Here is a 27,799-nt window from a genome sequence, read left to right on the forward strand (position 1 = left end):
GACTGGTCGTCCTCTGTACCTGACAGTAGATGTGTTTATAGTATCAGACTGGTCGTCCTCTGTACCTGACAGTAGATGTGTTTATAGTATCAGACTGGTCGTCCTCTGTACCTGACAGTAGATGTGTGTTGTTTTCCAGTCGTATCAGAGACTAACTGTGTACCTGTTCCTTCCCAGCTGTTCAACACCCAGGCTCAGAGCCTCCTCCTCATGACCTCGGTGGCCATGCCTGTGTTCAGCAAGAAGAAGGAGACGGTGAGTGTCTGGGATTAGTCCCATAGGACTCTGGTCTAAAGTAGTGCACTACATAGGGAATAGGACTCTGGTCTAAAGTAGTGCACTACATAGGGAATAGGACTCTGGTCTAAAGTAGTGCACTATATAGGGAATAGGGCTCTGGTCTAAAGTAGTGCACTATATAGGGAATAGGGCTCTGGTCTAAAGTAGTGCACTATATAGGGAATAGGGCTCTGTTTGGACCAAGCCCTAGAGTGAAGCTAAATCAACCACGACAGTGACAGGCCGGGCTGATTCATGGTACTGTCGGCTAATGGACCCATCCTTGTCTCTCTGTGTCTCTGTCTGTCTGCGTCCAGTTGTCTCATGGTATTCTGCTGGGGGTTGTGGGTACTGACGTCCCTCTGAGAGAGCTGATGAGGCTGGCTCCTAGATACAAGGTACCAAAAACCTTTCACCTGTTTGGACAACACGTTCCTGTAGTCTTTGATGTCCTCCTATGGAGCTGTTTAGTCTGTACTGATACCTTATCGACTGTCTGACCCTCCTCCATGAGATACATGTCTCCCTGTGTGTCTCCTGTAGCTGGGTGTCCATGGTTACGCCTTCCTCAACACCAACAACGGTTATATTCTGGCCCACCCTGCCCTCCGACCCCTGTATAAGGAGGGAAAGAAGCTGAAGCCAAAACCCAACTACAACAGTGTGGATCTGGCTGAGGTGGAGTGGGAGGACACAGATGAGACAGTGAGTAATAACACACACACACACACACACACACACACACACACACACACACACACACACACACACACACACACACACCACACACACACACAGGCACATACACAGGCACACACATACACACACCCACACACACACACACACACACACACTTACAAAACAAATATAACACGCTAGCATTTAGTTTACATTGTAAATATTGATTGTAAATAGATGGCTCAGAGCTATTTGGTTCAGTTTCATTATTCACAACAATATCACTGATGAATACTAATGAATAGGTCACACACACACACACACACACACACACACACACACACACACACACACACACACACACACACACACACACACACACACACACACATCCACACGTTTCTTATTCACAGCCACATTAGACAGTCTCTGATTGTGACCGTGTGTATGTTCCTTTCAGTTGAGAACTGCCATGGTAAAAGGAGAGACAGGGACTCTGTCCTTAGACGTCAGAGCCACTGTAGAGAAAGGGGTAAGTTATGGATAACACAGCACTAGTCCTAGTACAAGGTGACATGACATAGTTATTGATAACACAGCAGTAGTCCTAGTACAAGGTGACATGACATAGTTATTGATACACAGCAGTAGTCCTAGTACAAGGTGACATGACATAGTTATTGATAACACAGCAGTAGTCCTGGTACAAGGTGACATGACATAGTTATTGATACATAGCAGTAGTCCTAGTACAAGGTGACATGACATAGTTATTGATACACAGCAGTAGTCCTAGTACAAGGTGACATGACATAGTTATTGATAACACAGCAGTAGTCCTGGTACAAGGTGACATGACATAGTTATGGATAACACAGCAGCAGTCCTGGTACAAGGTGACATGACATAGTTATGGATAACACAGCAGTAGTCCTGGTACAAGGTGACATGACATAGTTATTGATAACACAGCACTAGTCCTAGTACAAGGTGACATGACATAGTTATTGATAACACAGCAGTAGTCCTAGTACAAGGTGACATGACATAGTTATTGATAACACAGCAGTAGTCCTGGTACAAGGTGACATGACATAGTTATTGATAACACAGCAGTAGTCCTGGTACAAGGTGACATGACATAGTTATGGATAACACAGCAGTAGTCCTAGTACAAGGTGACATGACGTAGTTATTGATAACACAGCAGTAGTCCTGGTACAAGGTGACATGACAAAGTTATTGATAACACAGCAGTAGTCCTGGTACAAGGTGACATGACATAGTTATTGATAACACAGCAGTAGTCCTGGTACAAGGTGACATGACATAGTTATTGATAACACAGCAGTAGTCCTGGTACAAGGTGACATGACATAGTTATTGATAACATAGCAGTAGTCCTGGTACAAGGTGACATGACATAGTTATTGATAACACAGCAGTAGTCCTGGTACAAGGTGACATGACATAGTTATTGATAACACAGCAGTAGTCCTAGTACAAGGTGACATGACATAGTTATGGATAACACAGCAGTAGTCCTTGTACAAGGTGACATGACATAGTTATGGATAACACAGCAGTAGTCCTGGTACAAGGTGACATGACATAGTTATTGATACACAGCAGTAGTCCTGGTACAAGGTGACATGAGATAGAGCCTACTACAACCTTTAAGAGCTGTTTATTCTCCTACCAGAGAAGAGTCATGTTTCTGAAGAATGACTACTTCTACACAACCATCAACGAGACGCCGTTCAGGTTGGTTCAGTCAACACAGACAATTAACATTCTTCTTCTATACAGACGTGTCATAAACAGTTATAATGTGGCAAAAACAATAGAAAGCGTGTAAACGTGTAATGAGTGTGTTTCTACAGTCTTGGCATGGTGCTGACCAGAGGGCACGGTGAATACATCTTCATAGGGAACGTGTCTGTAAAGGAAGGTAAGTCGTCTGTCTTACCTGAACAACAAACACTGCAGTATAACTACTAAACCATGGTGTTAAAGCTTGTTTTCATCCACAGGTCTCTGCAGTATAACTACTAAACCAGGTGTTATAGCTTGTTTTCATCCACAGGCCTCTGCAGTATAACTACTAAACCAGGTGTTATAGCTTGTTTTCATCCACAGGCCTCTGCAGTATAACTACTAAACCAGGTGTTATAGCTTGTTTTCATCCACAGGCCTCTGCAGTATAACTACTAAACCAGGTGTTAAAGCTTGTTTTCATCCACAGGCCTCTGCAGTATAACTACTAAACCACTGTGTTATAACTTGTTTTCATCCACAGGCCTCTGCAGTATAACTACTAAACCACGGTGTTATAACTTGTTTTCATCCACAGGCCTCTGCAGTATAACTACTAAACCATCGTGTTAAAGCTTGTTTTCATCCACAGTCTTCTGCAGTATAATTACTAAACCATGGTGTTATAACTTGTTTTCATCCACAGGCCTCTGCAGTACAACTACTAAACCATGGTGTTATAACTTGTTTTCATCCACAGGTCTCTGCAGTATAACTACTAAACCATGGTGTTATAACTTGTTTTCATCCACAGGCCTCTGCAGTATAACTACTAAACCATGGTGTTAAAGCTTGTTTTCATCCACAGGTCTCTGCAGTATAACTACTAAACCATGGTGTTAAAGCTTGTTTTCATCCACAGGTCTCTGCAGTATAACTACTAAACCATGGTGTTAAAGCTTGTTTTCATCCACAGTCTTCTGCAGTATAATTACTAAACCATGGTGTTATAACTTGTTTTCATCCACAGGCCTCTGCAGTATAACTACTAAACCACTGTTTTATAACTTGTTTTCATCCACAGGCCTCTGCAGTATAACTACTAAACCATGGTGTTATAACTTGTTTTCATCCACAGGTCTCTGCAGTATAACTACTAAACCATGGTGTTATAACTTGTTTTCATCCACAGGCCTCTGCAGTATAACTACTAAACCATGGTTGTTAAAGCTTGTTTTCATCCACAGGTCTCTGCAGTATAACTACTAAACCATGGTGTTAAAGCTTGTTTTCATCCACAGGTCTCTGCAGTATAACTACTAAACCATGGTGTTAAAGCTTGTTTTCATCCACAGGCCTCTGCAGTATAACTACTAAACCATGGTGTTATAGCTTGTTTTCATCCACAGGCCTCTGCAGTATAACTACTAAACCACGGTGTTATAACTTGTTTTCATCCACAGGTCTCTGCAGTATAACTACTAAACCACGGTGTTAAAGCTTGTTTTCATCCACAGGTCTCTGCAGTATAACTACTAAACCATGGTGTTATAACTTGTTTTCATCCACAGGCCTCTGCAGTATAACTACTAAACCACGGTGTTATAACTTGTTTTCATCCACAGGTCTCTGCAGTAAACTACTAAACCAGGTGTTATAACTTGTTTTCATCCACAGGTCTCAATGACCTGATGCAGCCAGATGTGTCCATCGCAAATGAGTGGTGAGTGTTTGACAAATCAGTTTCTCTCCCTATTCTTTCACTCACCAGCTAGCTATACAACCTGACTGGTACACTATTACTGATGTGTGTGTGTGTGTGTGTGTGTGTGTGTGTGTGTGTGTGTGTGTGTGTGTGTGTGTGTGTGTGTGTGTGTGTGTACAGGACCTACTGTGAGACAGACATTGACCCTCACCACCGCAAGCTGACCCAGCTACAGGCTGTGTTTCGATACCTCACTGGGAAGGAACCTGATCTGGAGTGTGAGCTTTCCACATACATCACACTTAACCCACAGTACATTCAAATAGTAATACGCTATTTCAAAAAGAGCCTTAGATTGACCTTTAACAGGAATCTCATTCATGGTCTCTAGGTGATGAGAAACTGTTGAGACAGACTCTGTTTGATGCTGTGGTCACAGCCCCCATGGAGGCTTACTGGACAGCATTGATGCTCAACCCATCTGGGTAATTACCATGGATACTGCCCTACTACACTACTACACTACCACGCTACTACACTACTACACTACTACACTACTACACTACTACACTACTATACTACCACACTACTACACTACTACACTACTATACTACCACGCTACTACACTACTACACTACCACACTACTACACTACCACACTACTTCACCACTACACTACCACACTACTACACTACCACACTACTACACTACTACACTACTACACTACCACACTACTACACTACCACACTAAACCACTAAACCACTACACTACTACACTACTACACTACCACACTACTACACTACTACACTACTACACTACCACACTACTACACTACCACACTAAACCACTAAACCACTACACTACTACACTACCACACTACTACACTACCACACTACCACACTACTACACTACTACACTACTACACTACTACACTACTACACTACCACACTACCACACTACTACACTACCACACTACTACACTACCACACTACACTACTACACTACTACACTACCACACTACTACACTACTACACTACCACACTAAACCACTACCACACTAAACCACTACACTACTACACTACTACACTACCACACTACCACACTACTACACTACTACACTACTACACTACTACACTACCACACTACTACACTACTACACTACCACACTACTACACTACCACACTAAACCACTACACTACTACACCACTACACTACTACACTACACCACTACACCACTACACTACTACACTATTACACTACTACACTACCACACTACCACACTACTACACTACCACACTACTACACTACTACACTACCACACTAAACCACTACACTACTACACCACTACACTACTACACTACTACACTAAACCACTACACTACTACACTATTACACTACTACACTACCACACTACCACACTACTACACTACCACACTACTACACTACCACACTAAACCACTACACTACTACACTACTACACTACCACACTACCACACTACTACACTACTACACTACCACACTACTACACTACTACACTACCACACTACTACACTACTACACTACTACACTACTACACTACCACACTACTACACTACCACACTACTACACTACTACACTACCACACTACTACACTACTACACTACCACACTACTACACTACACTACCACACTACTAAACCACTACACTACTTCACCACTACACTACTACACTACCACACTACTACACTACCACACTACTACACTACTACACTACCACACTACTACACTACTACACTACTACACTACCACACTACTAAACCACTACACGACTACACTACTACACTACTACACTACTACACTACTACACTACCACACTACCACACTACCACACTACTACACTACTACACTACACTACCACACTACTAAACCACTACACTACTTCACCACTACACTACTACACTACCACACTACTACACTACTACACTACCACACTACTACACTACCACACTACCACACTACTACACTACCACACTAAACCACTACACTACCACACTACACTACTACACTACTACACTACCACACTACTACACTACCACACTACTACACTACCACACTAAACCACTACACTACTACACTACCACACTACTAAACCACTACACTACTACACTACCACACTACTACACTACCACACTACCACACTACCACACTACCACACTACTACACTACCACACTACCACACTAAACCACTACACTACTACACTACCACACTACTACACTACCACACTACCACACTACTACACTACTACACTACTACACTACTACACAACTACACTACTATACTACTACACTACCACACTACTACACTACTACACAACTACACTACTATACTACTACACTACCACACTACTACACCACTACACTACTACACTACCACACTACTAAACCACTACACTACTACACTACTACACTACTACACTGCTACACTACTACACTAAACCACTACACTACTACACTATTACACTACCTACACTACTACACCACTACACTACACCACTACACCACTACACTACTACACTACTACACTAAACCACTACACTACTACACTATTACACTACCTACACTACTACACCACTACACTACTACACTACTACACTACACCACTACACCACTACACTACTACACTACTACACTACACCACTACACTACTACACTACTACACCACTACACTACTACACTACTACACTACTACACCACTACACTACTACACTACTACACTAAACCACTACATTAGAGGCCTACCAGACAGACATGATCTTCAACCCATCTGGGTGGTAACAGTGCTGTAACATACCATGCTGCCATTATATCCCATATTTATTATCTGTTGATAAATGTTCTACATCATTTTTCCGTCATTGTTTAGATTTGATTAGATGGCTGATTTTCAGCTGTTGTGTTATTGCCCCTCCTCGTCTCTCCTCTGTGTGTTCAGTATGGACGAGGGGGTGGAGACTGCGTTCCTGGGGACCCGGTCTGGTCTGATGAGGGTCAGCAGATATGTGGGCATTGAGAAACGTGTTGCCAAGTAAGTCAGACCTCCAGTACTGAAACACATTGGCTTATCATCGGTTGTTTTACTGGGTTGTCTCTGCTGTACATAAGTGGCTACATTTATTACATCCGGTGGGTGAGTCAGTGGGTGAGTGGGTGAGTGGGTGGGTTAGTGGGTGGGTGGGTGGGTGAGTTAGTGGGTGGGTGGGTGAGTTAGTGAGTGAGTGGGTGAGTCAGTGGGTGAGTGGGTGGGTTAGTGGGTGAGTTAGTGGGTGGGTGAGTTAGTGGGTGGGTTAGTGGGTGGGTGAGTGGGTGAGTTAGTGGGTGGGTGGGTGAGTTAGTGGGTTGGTGGGTGAGTTAGTGGGTTGGTGGGTGAGTTAGTGGGTGGGTGAGTTGGTGAGTTAGTGGGTTGGTGGGTGAGTTGGTGAGTTAGTGGGTGAGTTAGTGGGTGGGTGGGTGGGTGAGTTAGTGGGTGGGTGAGTAGGTGAGTTAGTGGGTGGGTTAGTGGGTGGGTGGGTGGGTGAGTTAGTGGGTGGGTGGGTGAGTTAGTGGGTGGGTGGGTGGGTGAGTTAGTGGGTGGGTGAGTTAGTGGGTGGGTGGGTTAGTGGGTGGGTGGGTTAGTGGGTGGGTGAGTTAGTGGGTGGGTGGGTGAGTTAGTGGGTGGGTGAGTTAGTGGGTGGGTGAGTTAGTGGGTGGGTGGGTGAGTTAGTGGGTGAGTGAGTTAGTGGGTGGGTGAGTTAGTGGGTGGGTGAGTTAGTGGGTGGGTGAGTTAGTGGGTGGGTGGGTGAGTTAGTGGGTGGGTGGGTGGGTGAGTTAGTGGGTGGGTGGGTGAGTTAGTGGGTGGGTGAGTGAGTTAGTGGGTGGGTGAGTTAGTGGGTGGGTGGGTGGGTGAGTTAGTGGGTGGGTGGGTGGGTGGGTGAGTTAGTGGGTGGGTGAGGTAGTGGGTGGGTGGGTGAGTAGGTGAGTTAGTGGGTGGGTGAGTCCTTTGTACAGTATAACAGTCAGAAGATACCATGACTGTAGCAGGATGGCTGTAAACCTCTACTTGCCAAAAGGAGATTTACTCTGTTATTCAGTCTGTCTGTAGAAACGGACTAGTCTGTCTGTAGTCTACTCTGCTCTCAGAGAGACTCTTATCTCTCCAGTAACTGTTCTTGTTAGGGCTCTTCAGGACTCTTAACTGCCCTGGCAGTACCCTCTTGCCAGGCAGGGTTTTGGCTCAGAGTGACTAACACCCTACATAATCTCACTAGCTATCAGTCATCTGATTGCTCCCGTTACTCATTGTGTAATTCTCCTCTGTGAGGGAGAGTTTTGGGCCAGCAGCTCTTTGTTGACCTTAACAAGTGTGTGTCTACATGATCCATTAGGAGGCTCTGTGTTTGATGGATCTGAAGATATCAGCCTGGAGACTGACTGAGTCCCTATTCCATATGGGCAGTACTTTTGACCGGGCCCTATGGACTCTGGTTTAGAGGTAGTGTATTATATAGGCCCTATGGACTCTGGTTTAGAGGTAGTGTATTATATAGACCCTATGGACTCTGGTTTAGAGGTAGTGTATTATATAGGCCCTATGGACTCTGGTTTAGAGGTAGTGTATTATATAGGCCCTATGGACTCTGGTTTAGAGGTAGTGTATTATATAGGCCCTATGGACTCTGGTTTAGAGGTAGTGTATTATATAGGGATTAGAGTGCCATTTGGGACTCAACCGTTTGATTTGAAATTTGTTTTGAAAACGAACTTGCCGACTCTGCAAAATGGAGAGTCCCTCTTACAGCGATTGTGTACAGGGATGGCTGGGTTATTGCTCTTAGTTCTGAGGGACGTGTTTGTGTTTGTGTTTGTGTTGTTTCCTTTGTGGAGAAATTACCTTCAAGAATAACCTCCAGTGGACTGTCATGGCCCTCTAGTGGGTGATGAAGGAGGTTGGTGGCACCTTATTGGGGAGGACAGGCTTGTGGTATTGGCTGGAGTGACATTAGTGGAATGGTATCACATATATCAATTCCATGGTTTCCAGGTGTCTGATGCCATTCCATTATTATGAGCCCTCCTCCCCTCAGCAGCCTCCTTTGGTCAGGGCATCTAGGTAGTACAATACGGTAGGGGAGAGTGGGGTAAGATGAGCCATTTTTACATTCAGCATCACTCTGTCAAAGGAAATAAAGTTTTCTTTCTGATAAGGATACATATACATATATTTACATATATTTACATATATTTCAGGATGTTGTGTATCCCTGGAAATAATCAAAATTCATGTAAACATTACAGTTTTGAAAACATAGCTTGTCTGCACGACAGGGTAAGTTAAGCCGCCTACAAATCTCTCTATTGAATGAAATATTACCACTACTATTTTAAAACCATGTCTATCTTTATTTCTTAAACACAATTCATCACAAATGCTTTTTTTGGTCTTTTTAAGCATCTTTTGACACAGGCTTAATACCTAACAAACACTTTGTGATTTTGAAGCACTTTAACATAGGCAGGCCCTGTTGTTACCTCATATCCCAGAGATAGTACCTCGCATTACGCCTGGGAGGAAAACACTTCCATTGGCTCAATTTACCCCAAGGCAGACATTTTCACTATATTAGCCCACACTGCTATAATGATGTACTTTCATGTTAGGTTTAGGTCCTCATATTGAAGCTTACAGAGACCTCAACTGATGTATAGAACAATCTTAATATCTACTTTAGTTTAGATACAAGCATTATGAAACCTACGGTGTAACATAACACCTTCATTTGACTTGGGGAAAATCCGTTTTTTAACCTACTGTAACTTGCTTACTCCTTTTTCCATGTGGTTTCTTCCTTCACAGACTCCCTGAAATGAAGGCCTCTTCCTAAATATTTGGTTAAATTATTAATGTGGTGTATTGTTTACTAGAAACAAGGGTGGCTCAACTTACCCCTTTGGCTCAACTTACCCCTTTGGTTCAACTTACCCCACTCTCCCCTCTACACACTGCTTCAACAGCACATTGTTCTTCTGACATGGTTGCTTTCTGAATCTGGCTAACTTCTCTGTATCTTACCACACACCCCTCACCCCTTCTTGTGACCTGTGACCCTCCCAACTCCTGTGTTTCCAGACCAAAGGTCTTCTCCAAGTCAGTACATGACAGAAAATGACCTGATTTTGGTTCATTTTGGTCTTAAAGGTTTCTTTTAGTTGCAAAAAGCAAGCTTCAATGGACTGGCTTCTGCATTTCATCACATGCAGAAGCAAAGCTTTTAACTAGGACCAAAACAGTAGATTATAATCCTGTAGATCCTATCCTAGTGATAATGCCTTGCATTAAACACGGCAAGAAAACCCTTCAATTTGCTCAACTTGCCATTGGCTCAACCATTGGCTCAACCATTGGCTCAATTTACCCCAAGGCAAACATTTTGACTATATTAACCCTCACAGCTACAATGATGCACTTTCATGCCAGGTTTAGGTCCTCATATTGAAGCTTACAGTATAGAGACCCCAACTGATGTACAGAACAATCTTAAAATGATCTACTTTGGTTTAGTTAAAGCTTTAAACTAGTACCAAGACAGTAGATTATAATCCTGTAGATCATTTTAACTAGGACCAAGACAGTAGATTATAATCCTGTAGATCATTTTAACTAGTACCAAGACAGTAGATTATAATCCTGTAGATAATTTTAACTAGGACCAAGACAGTAGATTATAATCCTGTAGATCATTTTAACTAGGACCAAGACAGTAGATTATAATCCTGTAGATCATTTTAACTAGTACCAAGACAGTAGATTATAATCCTGTAGATCATTTTAACTAGTACCAAGACAGTAGATTATAATCCTGTAGATCCCAGCCTGCCTTCCTCGCACTGCACTGGCTTCTTGTTTTACAATTGATTTCAAGATTTTGGCAACACTTTATGATAGCTTTCATTAAAAAGCCTTTTAAATGCTTATAGATGTTTACAAATGCTCATAAATGTTTTTTTAAAATATTTTATTGATCACTTAAATCAATAAGTAATAATTGTATCTGTGTTACACCCAATTCTGACCCCTCACAGGAAATTCCTGTCTCCGTCGGACAAGGAGAACATCTTTACAATGGACCACTTCCCCGTGTGGTATCGCCGCGCTGCAGAGTACCCCGCCGGCAAGTTCCTGTACTACATCCCCAAAGAGGACACCAGAGGTAGGGACTACTTTCTCTCTGCTCCACCACACACTGTTGTGATTGTCTTGTAACAGTACAATAACCACCTAATAATACCCGTATGGAGTCTGGGACAACAACTGAACAGTTACACCAGGAGTAGGAACTACTTTCTACTTTCAGAGGTAGGGACTACTTTCTCTCTGTTCTCCCACTCTGTCGCCCGGGAAAATTGGCCAGTTGATCAATATATGCCATTAAGCAAACACTTTTATCCAAAATGATGAAAGCGCCATGCTCTACCAACTGAGCTACAGAGGATCAATAGCTATTTATGTTTGTGATTGTCTTGTAAAAGTACAATAACCACCTAATACAATGTCCTTGTGGAGTTTAAATAAACGGAATAGTAACATCAAAGGTAGGGACTACTTTCTCTCTGCTCCCACAGAGATACAGTCGCCATAGCAACCCCCAGCCTAGCAACCGCCAGCAGCGACAGACAGCAAGCCCCTTTATCTAGGTAGTGTCCCGAGTGGCACCCTATTCCCTATGTAGTGCACTACTTTTGTCCAGGGTTCACAGGGAACCATAGGGAATAGGGTAACATTTGGGATGCATATTTACTCTCTAAACATTACTCACAAGCTACCTTAGTGGCTCTGGTGAATTTCCATTTTTATAAACCCAGACACGATCAATAGCTTTCCTGTTTGTGATTGTCTTGTAACAGAACAATAACCACCTAATACAGATAGACAGCCTGTCTGGGACTAAAGCACAACAGTACAGGGAGATTTAACATCTATTCTGGCTGGTGCAACGCCAGGGTGTATGTATCCAGGGTGTATGTATCCAGGGTGTATGTATCCAGGGTGTATGTATCCAGGGTGTATGTATCCAGGTGTATGTATCCAGGGTGTATGTATCCATGGTGTATGTATCCAAGGTGTATGTATCCAGGGTGTATGTATCCAGGGTGTATGTATCCAGGGTGTATGTATCCAGGGTGTATGTATCCAGGGTGTATGTATCCAGCGTGTATGTACAGGTAACTCAACAGTCAGAAAGGCTGTATCTGCGTATTGTCCAATGTAGACCAGTGGCTCTAGTTACATTTCTACATGTCAGTCTCTTATCCATAGCAGCTCACTGTACAATCATTTCACTCAACTCCAGGAAGTAAAACAGCTTATTGAAAGATCTTGACATTTACATAGTGGTCACGATTAGGGCTGGCACAATTACCGTATTACCGTATTGCCGTATAACCGGTTAACCATATTACCGTATAACCGTATAACCGTATTACCGTATAACCGTATTACCATATTGCCATATAACCATATTCCCGTATTACCGTATAACCGGTTAACTGTATTGCCGGTTAACCATATTACCGTATAACCGTATAACCGTATTACCGTATAACCGTATTACAGTATAACCGTATTACAGTATTACCGTATAACCGTATACCCGTATTACATTATAACCGTATTACCGTATAACCGTATTACCATATTATCGTATTACAGTATAACCGTATAACCGTATTACAGTATAACCGTGTGACCGAGGATTATGGATGAAGACCCGTCATGTAAATAAAATAACCGTCATAAGCGTTTAAACCCTCCAGCTGCAGCCCGCGCAGTCAGGAGGAGAATATGCACATATTCGCCTCCCTCCAGCTGCAGCCCGCGCAGTCAGGAGGAGAATATGTGCATCTTCAACAACAATAACAAAGATTACAACTGTGTGTCACGTCCTGGCCAGTATAAGGGTTAATTGGTATTGTAGTTTGGTCAGGACGTGGCAGAGGGTATTTGTTTTATGTGGTTCGGGGTGGTGTGTTTGTTGAAGGGGCATTTGATTTAGGTATTCCGGGGTTTTTGGGCACTGTTTGATTTTCATGTATTCTATGTTTAGTCTAGTGTGTCTGTTTCTATGTTTGGGTTCATTGGGGTTGGGACTCTCAGTTGAAGGCAGGTGTTGTCTATTTGCCTTTGATTGAGAGTCCCATATGAGGGTGTGTTTGTGTTTGTCTTTTGTGGGAGATTGATTTTGCACTGCGTTTTATATAGCCTGCAAAACTGTCATTCGTCGTTCTTGTTGTTTTCTTGTTTTCTCGTGTTCAACGTCATTTAATAAATTAAGATGATGAGCACCAACTCTACTGCGTATTGGTCCACGTTCTCAGACGACGATTTCTCTATATCATCGGAAGATGAAGAAACTTGTGACACTGTGACTGCAGTCATTTGGCTGAACAATAACCGTCGTCCAAAATTCATCGCAGCCCTAATCACGATCAGCACATGTAAATCCTTCCTTATAAAACTGTCGGTTGGGGAACTTAGTATATCGGTAGGACATTACCCAGGGTATGAGGGTATAAACAGTCATCTCTATTAAAGTACTTTAATGTGGTGGTCTCTGCCATGTCCCTGTGAGGCCTCTGAAAGGCTCCTGGTCTGGTGTCCTCATCAGATGTGTTCAGGGGCCATAATGTCCCCCAGTGTAGTTGTGTGATGTGGTGGCCTCTGAAAGGCTCCTGGTCTGGTGTCCTCATCAGATGTGTTCAGGGACTATGAGGAGGACCATAGCGCCACCTCCAGCCCGGATGACCTTGAGGACGAGGAGGGTATTTCAATTAAACAGCCTATCTCTACCTGGCTCACCTACCAGCATGCTTCACAGTCCCTTCTGTCTCTTTCTCCTTTATCTCTCTCTCTCAGCTTCTACCTATCTTTACCTCTCTCCATCTCTCTGTCTCGATCCCAAACACTATCTCTCTATTTCTCTCTCTCTATTCATCTCTCTCTGTCTCTCTCTGTCTCTCTGCATGATCCTTCTCTGAACTGCCTGGTCTTGTTGTAAAGTCATTAATATAGCTCTCCATTTTCTCTCCTGACGTCCATGGGATGATGAATGTGGGCGGGGGAGGGCATGGATAGTCAAGGAGGAGATGAAGGACATTTCATTATGTGTCTCTAAGTACATCGCTTAGAGTATGAACTTACCATTTCATGTTGTAGACAGACAGACAGACACTTGTGTTAGACAGTGGGTTGTCTCTGCTGTAAGCAGGCCCGGGGAGCCTTAGCATTCACCATGTAGTGTCTGTCTGTCTCTACTGACATCCCTGCAGCTCAATGCCTGATATCAATCCCCCCAGTGAGACAGATAGACGGACGGATGGGCAGACAGACAGACGGACGGACGGACGGACGGACGGGCAGACAGACAGACAGATAGATGGGCAGATAGATGGGCAGACACAGACAGACAGACAGACAGACAGACAGACAGACAGACAGACAGACAGACAGACAGACAGACAGACAGACAGACAGACAGACAGACAGACAGACAGACAGACAGACAGACAGACAGACAGACATAGCCCTGTAACCAGGGAAACCAGACATGATGTCACCCTCTTCATTTACAAACAGTTAATACAGCACCTCTACACCACAGGGGGTTGGTGGCACCTTAATTAGGGAGGACTGGCTTGTGGTAATGCCTAGAGCGGAACCAGTGGAATGGTATCAAATACATCAAACAAATGGTTTCCAGGTGTTTGATGCCATTCCATTAGCTCCGTTCCAGCCATTATTGTGAGCCGTCCTCCCCTCAGCAGCCTCCACTGATACGCACACACACACACGCACACACGCACACACACACACACACACACACACACACACACACACACACACACACACACACACACACACACACACACACACACACACACACACACACACACACACACACCATGAGTCATCAGTCACAGAGTCATTCATTGAGGCTAATTAGATTTACTCACATTGTTTGTAGCACAGTGTTGTTTCCCTGACAGTGAATGGATAGATTGCATGAGTGAGCTTTGCCATTGTTGCATCCCAAATAACATCCTAGTCCCTTTACAGTGCACTACTGTTGACCAGGGCTCATAGGGAATAAGGTGCCATGGGTCACATACCATGTTACATTAAATTACATGACATTAACGTGGCATTTATGCAGAGTACATAAATGATCTGTCGCCAAATGTCATTTGCTTGTTTTAATGATTTAGTGTTAAGTCCAGCCTGCTGTAGTAGATGGAGGCCTCAGACATAACACATAGGTTTGACTGTCTGGATATGCTGTTTGTTAACGTGGTTCTGGGGCCCCAAAGGTCTGCAGGTTTTAATACCCACACGTCATATTCACACCTAATCAAGTAAAAATATTCCATTCAGCAAATGATTTTGTCGCTATCCGAAAGCGCTGCTATCAAGTCCTTGATTAACTGATTAGTTGATTCAGCCAGCTGGGCAAGAGCAAAACTCTGCACCCTTTTGATCCCCATGTTCACGATGTACAAACCCTGTGGACCTCTGTATTGGGGTTCTGAAAGCTGTCTCTATTTCTGTATCAGAGGCGTCAGGGAGGATGGTGATCGCCACCACAGCTGTGACTGTCACCGTGGGCAAGAAGACTGCAGTGGCTGGAGGTAGGAACAATCATCATCTCTTTTACATCTCTGTCCCTCGCTGTCTCGCTCTCTCGCTCTCTGTCTCTCTCTCTCTCTCTCGCTGTCTCGCTCTCTCGCTCTCTCGCTCTCTGTCTCTCTCTCTCTCGCTGTCTCGCTGTCTCTCTCTCTCTCTCTCTCTCTCTCTCTCTCTCTTGCTCCCTCGTTCTCTTGTTCTCTCGCTTTCTTTCTTTCTTTCTTTCTTTCTTTACTCCTTTCAAGCTGCTTTGGTATCTGTTGGGCAATGATTGACAACCATTCATGCTGGTTGTTGTGGTTGTGGATAGGACCACCTATGGACAGAGACTTTTTAATATGCTTTTTAATATGACTCTCTGAGTAGTGTCTCTTTACTACTAAATGTTGTCATTAATATGACTCTCTGAGTAGTGTCTCTTTACTACTAAATGTTGTCATTAATATGACTCTGAGCTCTCTGCTGTAGGAGTTGAGGTATTGCTTTGTCACAGGGCCAGACTAGAGGACAGCCCTGTGGTTGTCTGTTAGAGGCAGGAGGGTTATGATGTTCTCCTAAAGGCCTGGTGCCTGGTTGAGGAGAGAAACCACTCCATGGAACAGTCATGATAGGCTGCATTAGGAATGGCATTGAGACTGTGTGTGTGTGAATGAGAGACAGAGAGTCCTTGGCCATGCTGTGGTAACTGACACTCTCATCGGTCATAATGATCTGAGATCAGCTCTTCCCTCGTGAACTGCATCCTGAGTGTGTGTCCATCTGTCACACACACACATCACTTATCCACATTCTCTCCAATCATGTCCCCCTGAACCCCCAAACTAAACCCTCACATCAGCCCTGCTCACATTCCCCTGAACCCCCAAACTAAACCCTCACATCAGCCCTGCTCACATTCCCCTGAACCCCCAAACTAAACCCCTCACATCAACCCTGCTCACATTCCCCTGAACCCCCAAACTAAACCCCTCACATCAACCCTGCTCACATTCCCCTGAACCCCCAAACTAAACCCCTCACATCCACCCTGCTCACATTCCCCTAAACCCCCAAACTAAACCCCTCACATCCACCCTGCTCATATTCCCCTGACCCCCCCAAACTAAACCCCCTCACATCCATCCTGCTCACATTCCCCTGAACCCCCAAACTAAACCCCCTCACATCCACCCTGCTCACATTCCCCTGAACCCCCAAACTAAACCCCTCACATCCACCCTGCTCACATTCCCCTGAACCCCCAAACTAAACCCCTCACATCCACCCTGCTCACATGGTTTTCAGCTCAGCATGTTGATTGGTGAATCGGTTCCTGTTGATGACTTCTCTAATCAGTGTTCTAACCTTAACACCCAGCCAAGCTGCAGCACTCCAGCATTCTGGAGTGAGGATACTACTTACAGTGTGTGTGTGTGTGTGTGTGTGTGTGTGTGTGTGTGTGTGTGTGTGTGTGTGTGTGTGTGTGTGTGTGTGTGTGTGTGTGTGTGTGTGTGTGTGTGTGTGTGTGTGTGTGTGTGCGTTCTCAAGTGTTTGGATGGTGTAGCTAGGTAACTAGTCTACCCAGGGTTGCTCTGACCGCAGAAACACAGCTACTGGGCACATATCGCACACACAGGAAGGAAGTGTGTGTTGTGAATGTTTTATGACCACTGTGCTGTTCTGTTCCCCCCATCACGGGCTCAGCATGTGAAGCAGAGAATGCATGGCCTCACCAACAAGAGAAGGAATCAAATATGCAAGGGTGTGTGTGTGTGTGTGTGTGTGTGTGTGTGTGTGTGTGTGTGTGTGTGTGTGTGTGTGTGTGTGTGCTTGCTTGCTATATGACTGTTCTTTGTGAATTCACAGAACTCAGAAGAGGACTGGTTAAAGGAAGACTATTTATGCAGTATGTATCTTTAGGATAGGGTTTACTGGGTTAATGCAGTATGTATCTTTAGGATAGGGTTTACTGGGTTAATGCAGTATGTATCTTTAGGATAGGGTTTACTGGGTTAATGCAGTATGTATCTTTAGGATAGGGTTTACTGGGTTAATGCAGTATGTATCTTTAGGATAGGGTTTACTGGGTTAATGCAGTATGTATCTTTAGGATAGGGTTTACTGGGTTAATGCAGTATGTATCTTTAGGATAGGGTTTACTGGGTTAATGCAGTATGTATCTTTAGGATAGGGTTTACTGGGTTAATGCAGTATGTTTCTTTAGGATAGGGTTTACTGGGTTAATACAGTATGTATCTTTAGGATAGGATTTACTGGGTTAATGCAGTATGTATCTTTAGGATAGGGTTTACTGGGTTAATGCAGTATGTATCTTTAGGATAGGGTTTACTGGGTTTATGCAGTATGTATCTTTAGGATAGGGTTTACTGGGTTTATGCAGTATGTATCTTTAGGATAGGGTTTACTGGGTTAATGCAGTATGTATCTTTAGGATTGGGTTTATGCAGTATGTATCTTTAGGATAGGGTTTACTGGGTTAATGCAGTATGTATCTTTAGGATAGGGTTTACTGGGTTTATGCAGTATGTATCTTTAGGATAGGGTTTACTGGGTTAATGCAGTATGTATCTTTAGGATAGGGTTTACTGGGTTTATGCAGTATGTATCTTTAGGATAGGGTTTACTGGGTTAATGCAGTATGTATCTTTAGGATAGGGTTTACTGGGTTAATGCAGTATGTATCTTTAGGATAGGGTTTACTGGGTTTATGCAGTATGTATCTTTAGGATAGGGTTTACTGGGTTAATGCAGTATGTATCTTTAGGATAGGGTTTACTGGGTTATGCAGTATGTATCTTTAGGATAGGGTTTACCTGGTTAATGCAGTATGTATCTTTAGGATAGGTTACTGGGTTAATGCAGTATGTATCTTTAGGATAGGGTTTACTGGGTTAATGCAGTATGTATCTTTAGGATAGGGTTTACTGGGTTAATGCAGTATGTATCTTTAGGATAGGGTTTACTGGGTTAATGCAGTATGTATCTTTAGGATAGGGTTTACTGGTTAATGCAGTATGTCATCTTTAGGATAGGGTTTACTGGGTTATGCAGTATGTATCTTTAGGATAGGGTTTACTGGGTTATGCAGTATGTATCTTTAGGATAGGGTTTACTGGGTTAATGCAGTATGTATCTTTAGGATAGGGTTTACTGGGTTAATACAGTATGTATCTTTAGGATAGGGTTTACTGGGTAAGCTATGCAGTATGAATCTTTAGGATAGGGTTACTGGGTTAATGCAGTAGGTAGCTTTTAGGATAGGGTTTACTGGGTTTATGCAGTATGTATCTTTAGGATAGGGTTTACTGGGTTTATGCAGTATGTATCTTTAGGATAGGGTTTACTGGGTTAATGCAGTATGTATCTTTAGGATAGGGTTTACTGGGTTAATACAGTATGTATCTTTAGGATAGGGTTTACTGGGTTTATGCAGTATGTATCTTTAGGAAAGGGTTTACTGGGTTAATACAGTATGTATCTTTAGGATAGGGTTTACTGGGTTAATGCAGTATGTATCTTTAGGGTAGGGTTTACTGGTTTATGCAGTATGCTCCTTGAGGTCTGTGACTAGTGTTGGCTACTGAAATCCAACATGTCCCTTTTGCAGTGCTGACATAAATCTTGTGGACACTGTGTATGCTTGGGGCTTATGAAGACTCATGGATGCTTATGTTTATGAGGACTTTATGAATGTTTATGAGGACTTTATGAATGTTTATGAGGACTTTATGAATGCTTATGAGGACTTTATGAATGCTTATAAGGACTTTATGAATGTTTGAGGACTTTATGAATGTTTGAGGACTTTATGAATGCTTATGAGGACCTTATGAATGCTTATGATGACTTTATGAATGCTTATGAGGACTTTATGAATGTTTATGAGGACTTTATGAATGATTTTGAGGACTTTATGAATGTTTATGAGGACTTTATGAATGTTTGAGGACTTTATGAATGCTTATGAGGACTTTATGAATGATTATGAGGACTTTATGAATGCTTATGAGGACTTTATGAATGCTTATGAGGACTTTATGAATGATTTTGAGGACTTTATGAATGTTTATGAGGACTTTATGAATGTTTATGAGGACTTTATGAATGCTTATGAGGACTTTATGAATGATTTTGAGGACTTTATGAATGTTTATGAGGACTTTATGAATGTTTGAGGACTTTGTGAATGCTTATGAGGAGTTTATGAATGCTTATGAGGACTTTATGAATGTTCATGAGGACTTTATGAATGCTTATGAAGACTTTATGAATGCTTATGAGGACTTTATGAATGATTTTGAGGACTTTATGAATGTTTATGAGGACTTTATGAATGTTTATAAGGCTTTATGAATGCTTATGAGGACTTTCTGAATGCTCTATAAATGCTTATTCCAGACAAAACATCTTAAGGAAATACATTCTTTATTCTTTTTTTTAAACATTTCAACATTTTTTTATACACAGCCCACAAATGTTATTTCAAACAGCTTGTTATCTTGAGCAAAAAATAAAGAAGCATTTTAGTATCGTCCCTTTATAGGTTCATTATAACAATCTTAGAAAAAAACGACAGATAGGTAAATAAATAGATAGATAATAAAATATAGAATAAATGAATGGTAGGTAAAATGAAATAATAAAGCAGAATAGAGGAGATTCATCCAGGCCCACTTCAAGGGGCAACGCTCTCTCTCTCTCTCTCTCTCTCTCTCTCTCTCTCTCTCTCTCTCTCTCTCTCTCACGCTTTCTCTCTCTTGCTCTATCTTTTTTCTCCTAACATGAGTTTTAACAACAGCCACATCATTGTGCTTCATCCATACCAACAGATCCCAGACCTGGATTACGTCCCAAATGGCAACCCTATTCCCTATCTAGTGCCCACACTCTGGTCATAGGGTAGTGCCTTATGTAAGGAATAGGTTGCTATTTGGGACGTGGACCTGTATTCACATTAATAGGGATAATTACCCACTAGATCAAAGCGTGCTAGCCTGAGTACCAGACTGCTGGTGCCATCATGCCAACTACTTGTCACTCGTTGTCACGCTAAACATGTTTGGCTTGACAATGACAGCAATAAGTTAAGTTGACAGGAGAACCAACAGATCTGAGATCAGGTTAGAGCCATGCTGTCTTTGGGGATGCGCTCAGCATAACGGTAGTGTTTTATAAGTGTTGACAACCCTTGTTGATTGACAGTTGGTTAGTTGAGGAAAATGCTCATATGGTAAACTACACACTGCGTCGCAGCCTTGATTCTCAGTGGCATCATTGCAACAGTCTATATGAATGCGTGAACCAGTATTATACTATGGGGCTGCACCGACAGGAACTCAGCACCGACAGGACCGCGCACCGACAGGAACTCAGCAGGCTCATTTCATCATCCGTAATACTTCTCTTCGGGTATAGTTAGGTCATATTATAATAGTATTTACCACAGTCAACACAACAATAAAGACGATAGGCTTTTATAGCAACTCACCCCTCTTATGCTTTCTGGTTATTTCAATAATACTATTTTGATTTTATTCAGAAGACACTGTTCAGAAAATGTCTAGACATTGTATTCTATTACTTGATACATATGTACTATTATATAGAACTTCTTTAGGATATGTAATGAGTTAACGACAAACATATAGGAACTCTGACAGCGCGTACAGACGTCTTAGGCATTGGAAGAGACCGTTTAAAGTCATGAGGTTTTTGAAGCACCCTGATCAAATCTCGTATTTAATTCAGAATGATGAAAGAACAGATGAAAATTATATATATGAATATATATATAAAAATATTGTCACACCAAAATTGCTCTATTTCTCACGTTATTTCAGGGTCAAAGAATGATTTGATATTTCCTCATTCACACACCATGCTATGCTCCCTTCTACCTCTGGGTGGCACTGTTGCTACCCAGATCTGCATACGTGGACGTGTTGGATTTCGCTTTCTGTGGATTTAGTCCTTTGGTAATTATAATGTTGACAGGGAGTATGTAAATATACTGCCTATACATTCCTACTAGTATTATATCGACCATGATCCTTCCTAATAATAACAGAGAGAGAAAAAGGGAGGAAATCAGACAGAGAGAGAGAGTTGATTCTTGCAGGATGAGAGATACAGTATGATAGTGTTGGAGAGGAGCAGCATGAGGTATGATGGCTTAACTCACAACTGTCTCCTTACAGGATTGACTACTTTGTGTGTGTGTGTGTGTCACAGGCTTATATCATCCATTTAAACATATCATCCATATCAGGGCTTCTCTCTCTGTCTCTCTCTCTCTCTCTGTCTCTGTCTCTCTCTCTCTCTCTCTCTCTCTGTCGCTCTCTCTCTCACTCTCTCTCTCTCTCTCTGTCTCTCTCTTTGTCTCTCTCTCTCTGTCTCTCTCTCTCTCTGTCTCTCTCTTTGTCTCTCTCTCTGTCTCTCTCTCTCTCTGTCTCTCTCTCTCTCTGTTTCTGTCGCTGTCTCTCTCTGTCTCTCTCTCTGTCTCGCTCTCTCTGTTTTTGTCTCTGTCTCTCAGTTTCTCTGTGTCTCTGTCTCTGTCTGTTTCTCTCTCTGTCTCTCTGTCTCTCTGTCTCTCTGTCTGTCTTTGTCTCTCTCTGTTTCTGTGTCTCTCTGTCTCTGTCTCTCTCTTTGTTTCTCTCTGTCTCTGTCGCTCTCTGTCTCTCTGTCTCTGTGTCTCTCTCTGTTTCTCTCTGTCTCTGTCGCTCTCTGTCTCTCTGTCTCTGTCTCTCTCTCTGTTTCTCTCTGTCTCTGTCGCTCTCTGTCTCTCTGTCTTTGTCTCTCTCTGTCTCTGTGTCTCTGTCTCGGTCTGTCTCTCTGTCTCTCTCTCTCTCTCTCTCTCTCTCTCTCTCTCTCTGTCTCTGTCTCTCTCTCTCTCTCTCTCTCTCTCTCTCTCTCTCTCTCCTGACAGTCTTTATTTCATACCAGAGCTGTATAGTGAAACTTGATATATGTTATTATCGATTATGATATTGTTGCAAGGATCTGGAACCATCAACACCACAGACTGTAGTACATGGGTGGTACAGGGTGGTACAGGGTGGTACAGGGTGGTACGACATGACAGTTTTAGAGGATGTACTTGCTGTCCCAGAAGTGGCCATTAGAAAGATAGAAGATGATCTCTCTAATACATCTCTATGGCCCAAACCCAAATGATTTACCACATCTCTATGGCCCAAACCCAAATGATTTACCACATCCCTATGGCCCAAACCCAAATGATTTACCACATCTCTATGGCCCAAACCCAAATGATTTACCACATCTCTATGGCCCAAACCCAAATGATTTACCACATCTCTATGGCCCAAACCCAAATGATTACCACATCTCTATGGCCCAAACCCAAATGATTTACCACATCCCTATGGCCCAACCCAAATGATTTACACACATCTCTATGGCCCAAACCCAAATGATTTACCACATCCCTATGGCCCAAACCCAAATGATTTACCACATCTCTATGGCCCAAACCCAAATGATTTACCACATCTCTATGGCCCAAACCCAAATGATTTACCACATCCCTATGGCCCAAACCCAAATGATTTACCACATCTCTATGGCCCAAACCCAAATGATTTACCACATCCCTATGGCCCAAACCCAAATGATTTACCACATCCCTATGGCCCAAACCCAAATGATTTACCACATCCCTATGGCCCAAACCCAATGATTTACACATCCGATGGCCCAAACCCAAATGAATTTACCCACATCCGATGGCCCAACCCAAATGATTACCACATCTCTATGGCCCAAACCCAAATGATTTACCACATCCCTATGAGCCCAAACCAAATGATTTACCACATCTCTATGGCCCAAACCCAAATGATTACCACATCTCTATGGCCCAAACCAATGATTTACCACATCTCTATGGCCCAAACCCAAATGATTTACCACATCTCTATGGCCCAAACCCAAATGATTTACCACATCTCTATGGCCCAAACCCAAATGATTTACCACATCTCTATGGCCCAAACCCAAATGATTTACCTTCATTTTGTTTATCACCTAAAATACAAAAATACTGTCTTGCAAAGTCTCTGATCTGAGAATCACACTCACTCACTCATTCACTCACTCACTGACTCACTCACTCACTCACTCACTCACTCACTCACTCACTCACTCACTCACTCACTCACTCATTCACTCACTCACTGACTCACTCACTCACTCACTCATTCATTCACTCAATCACACACACACTTCTATGTTACCACAGCGACAGCAAACCTGATCAATGATTGGTCCCTCAACACAGATTCTACTTCCTACTTCCTGTCCCTCTAGGTCACATGATCACATGTTTTGCTATGATGCTAAATGAACAACAGAACACATACCGGTAATTAGTAAGTAAGCAAAATTACAAACAAAGTAAACAAACATAGATTAATGAAGCAAATAACAAGGAGTTCATATGGAAAAGTATCGTTCTGAGCTATAGACTCTTCATATTCCCTCTTTCCTTATAATGTGTCCCAAATGGCCCCATAGGGCTCTAGCTAAATGTAGTGCACTGCGTTGGGAATAGGGTTCATCCCATACAGTGAGGGAAAAAAGTATTTGATCCCCTGCTGATTTTGTACGTTTGCCCACTGACAAAGAAATGATCAGTCTATAATTTTAATGGTAGGTTTATTTGGACAGTGAGAGACAGAATAACAACAAAAAAAATCCAGAAAAATCCATGTAAAAAATGTTATAAATTGATTGGCATTTTAATGAGGGAAATAAGTATTTGACCCCTCTGCAAAACATGACTTAGTACTTGGTGGCAAAACCCTTGTTGGCAATCACAGAGGTCAGACGTTTCTTGTAGTTGGCCACCAGGTTTGCACACATCTCAGGAGGGATTTTGTCCCACTCCTCTTTGCAGATCTTCTCCAAGTCATTAAGGTTTCGAGGCTGACGTTTGGCAACTCGAACCTTCAGCTCCCTCCACAGATTTTCTATGGGATTAAGGTCTGGAGACTGGCTAGGCCACTCCAGGACCTTAATGTGCTTCTTCTTGAGCCACTCCTTTGTTGCCTTGGCCGTGTGTTTTGGGTCATTGTCATGCTGGAATACCCATCCACAACCCTTTTCAATGCCCTGGCTGAGGGAAGGAGGTTCTCACCCAAGATTTGACAGTACATGGCCCCGTCCATCTTCCCTTTGATGCGGTGAAGTTGTCCTGTCCCCTGAGCAGAAAAACACCCCCAAAGCATAATGTTTCCACCTCCATGTTTGTCGGTGGGGATGGTGTTCTTGAGGTCATTGGCAGCATTCCTCCTCCTCCAAACACGGCGAGTTGAGTTGATGCCAAAGAGCTCCATTTTGGTCTCATCTGACCACAACACTTTCACCCAGTTGTCCTCTGAATCATTCAGATGTTCATTGGCAAACTTCAGACGGGCATGTATATATGCTTTCATGAGCAGGGGGACCTTGCGGGCGCTGCAGGATTTCAGTCCTTCACGGCGTAGTGTGTTACCAATTGTTTTCTTGGTGACTATGGTCCCAGCTGCCTTGAGATCATTGACAAGATCCTCCCGTGTAGTTCTGGGCTGATTCCTCACTGTTCTCATGATCATTGCAACTCCACGAGGTGAGATCTTGCATGGAGCCCCAGACCGAGGGAGATTGACAGTTATTTTGTGTTTCTTCCATTTGCGAATAATCGCACCAACTGTTGTCACCTTCTCACCAAGCTGCTTGGCGATGGTCTTGTAGCCCATTCCAGCCTTGTGTAGGTCTACAATCTTGTCCCTGACATCCTTGGAGAGCTCTTTGGTCTTGGCCATGGTGGAGAGTTTGGAATCTGATTGATTGATTGCTTCTGTGGACAGGTGTCTTTTATACAGGTAACAAGCTGCGGTTAGGAGCACTCCCTTTAAGAGTGTGCTCCTTATCTCAGTTTGTTACCTGTATTAAAGACACCTGGGAGCCAGAAATCTTTCTCATTGAGAGGGGGTCAAATACTTATTTCCCTCATTAAAATGCAAATCAATTTATAACATTTTTGACATGCGTTTTTCTGGATATTTTTGTTGTTATTCTGTCTCTCACTGTTCATATAAACCTACCATTCAAATTATAGACTGATCATTTATTTGTCAGTGTGCAAACGTACAAAATCAGCAGGGGATGAAATACTTTTTTCCCTCACTATACATCCCATTTCATCCCATACATCCCATTTCATCCCATACATCCATTTCATCCCATACATCCCATTTCATCCCATACATCCCATTTCATCCCATACATCCCATTTCATCCCATTTCATCCCATACATCCCATTTCATCCCATACATCCCATTTCATCCCATACATCCATTTCATCCCATACATCCCATTTCATCCCATACATCCCATACATCCCATACATCCCATTTCATCCCATACATCCCATTTCATCCCATACATCCCATTTCATCCCATTTCATCCCATACATCCCATTTCATCCCATACATCCATTTCATCCCATACATCCCATACATCCCATTTCATCCCATACATCCCATTTCATCCCATTTCATCCCATACATCCCATTTCATCCCATACATCCCATACATCCCATACATCCCATTTCATCCCATACATCCCATTTCATCCCATACATCCCATTTCATCCCATACATCCATTTCATCCCATACATCCCATACATCCCATTTCATCCCATACATCCCATTTCATCCCATACATCCCATTTCATCCCATTTCATCCCATACATCCCATTTCATCCCATACATCCCATTTCATCCCATACATCCCATTTCATCCCATACATCCCATTTCATCCCATACATCCCATTTCATCCCATACATCCCATTTCATCCCATACATCCCATTTCATCCCATACATCCCATACATCCCATACATCCCATACATCCCATTTCATCCCATTTCATCCCATTTCATCCCATACATCCCATACATCCCATTTCATCTGTCTCTAGTTCTCTTTCATCAGCATCAGCCTGTTTATCTACCATCATATTAAGATCTGTTATCAAGACACGCCTCCCAAGCTACTATGGAATCCTGGGTAGTGGTCCAGGGTCTCATTCCACTTCACAGAGAACTGTGGTACTGTACTGTACGTGGGTTATTACCCATTTAACAACAACACAACTGGATTCACTTAGTAGCTACCTTTTTATAACCAACATCGCTAGCAAGACTGTATACCTGTAGGGTTTTGTCGGAGCAAATCTAACCAGCTCTAAAACATTACAGGAGATCAGGTTATCACGCAAACAAAACCAACAAAACCAAATGAAAAACTGACACGGGACCAAATGAATGTTTATCAAAAACCAGGAGTTGGGTCACTGCATGTAATAGAGGCTATATTAAATCATCTAAACCATAGAGCAGTATAGAATCATATACGCTCTGGTTGTCCAGCCAATTCAGGGCTGGGGGAAGATCCTGCTAGTTCGTAGGAGAGGTTGATGTCCTTCCATAGAGATTACACAGAGAGGGAAGAGAGAAGTCCCCACAGCGTGTGTGTACTCCTCCAGGAGGTGGGAACAGAGGGATGAAAGGGAGGAGGAGGGAAGAGAAAAGTCCCCACAACTTTGTGTGCTTACAGCTGGTGGAAACCAGGAGATGGAGGATAAAACCTTCTGGAAGGATAAAAGACAATAGCAGCATCTTTT

General features: G+C 42.9%; 1 protein-coding gene across 1 annotated transcript in view; it reads left to right on the forward strand.

Moving 5' to 3' along the window:
- Positions 1-27,799, forward strand: part of LOC115189934 (voltage-dependent calcium channel subunit alpha-2/delta-4) — a 65,915-nt gene that overhangs the window by 35,900 nt on the left and 2,216 nt on the right. Inside the window, exons 14-27 of the mRNA XM_029748444.1 lie at positions 178-255; positions 597-677; positions 823-984; positions 1,418-1,489; positions 2,660-2,721; positions 2,841-2,908; positions 4,390-4,435; positions 4,598-4,695; positions 4,809-4,902; positions 7,388-7,480; positions 10,559-10,576; positions 11,512-11,639; positions 14,179-14,247; positions 16,036-16,110. Coding sequence (XP_029604304.1) covers positions 178-255; positions 597-677; positions 823-984; positions 1,418-1,489; positions 2,660-2,721; positions 2,841-2,908; positions 4,390-4,435; positions 4,598-4,695; positions 4,809-4,902; positions 7,388-7,480; positions 10,559-10,576; positions 11,512-11,639; positions 14,179-14,247; positions 16,036-16,110 — 1,144 coding nt within the window. The remainder of the gene's footprint in view (positions 1-177; positions 256-596; positions 678-822; positions 985-1,417; positions 1,490-2,659; positions 2,722-2,840; positions 2,909-4,389; positions 4,436-4,597; positions 4,696-4,808; positions 4,903-7,387; positions 7,481-10,558; positions 10,577-11,511; positions 11,640-14,178; positions 14,248-16,035; positions 16,111-27,799) is intronic.

The sequence above is a fragment of the Salmo trutta genome, unplaced genomic scaffold (genome assembly GCF_901001165.1).
Source record: "Salmo trutta unplaced genomic scaffold, fSalTru1.1, whole genome shotgun sequence".
NCBI classification, from domain to species: Eukaryota; Metazoa; Chordata; class Actinopteri; order Salmoniformes; family Salmonidae; genus Salmo; species Salmo trutta.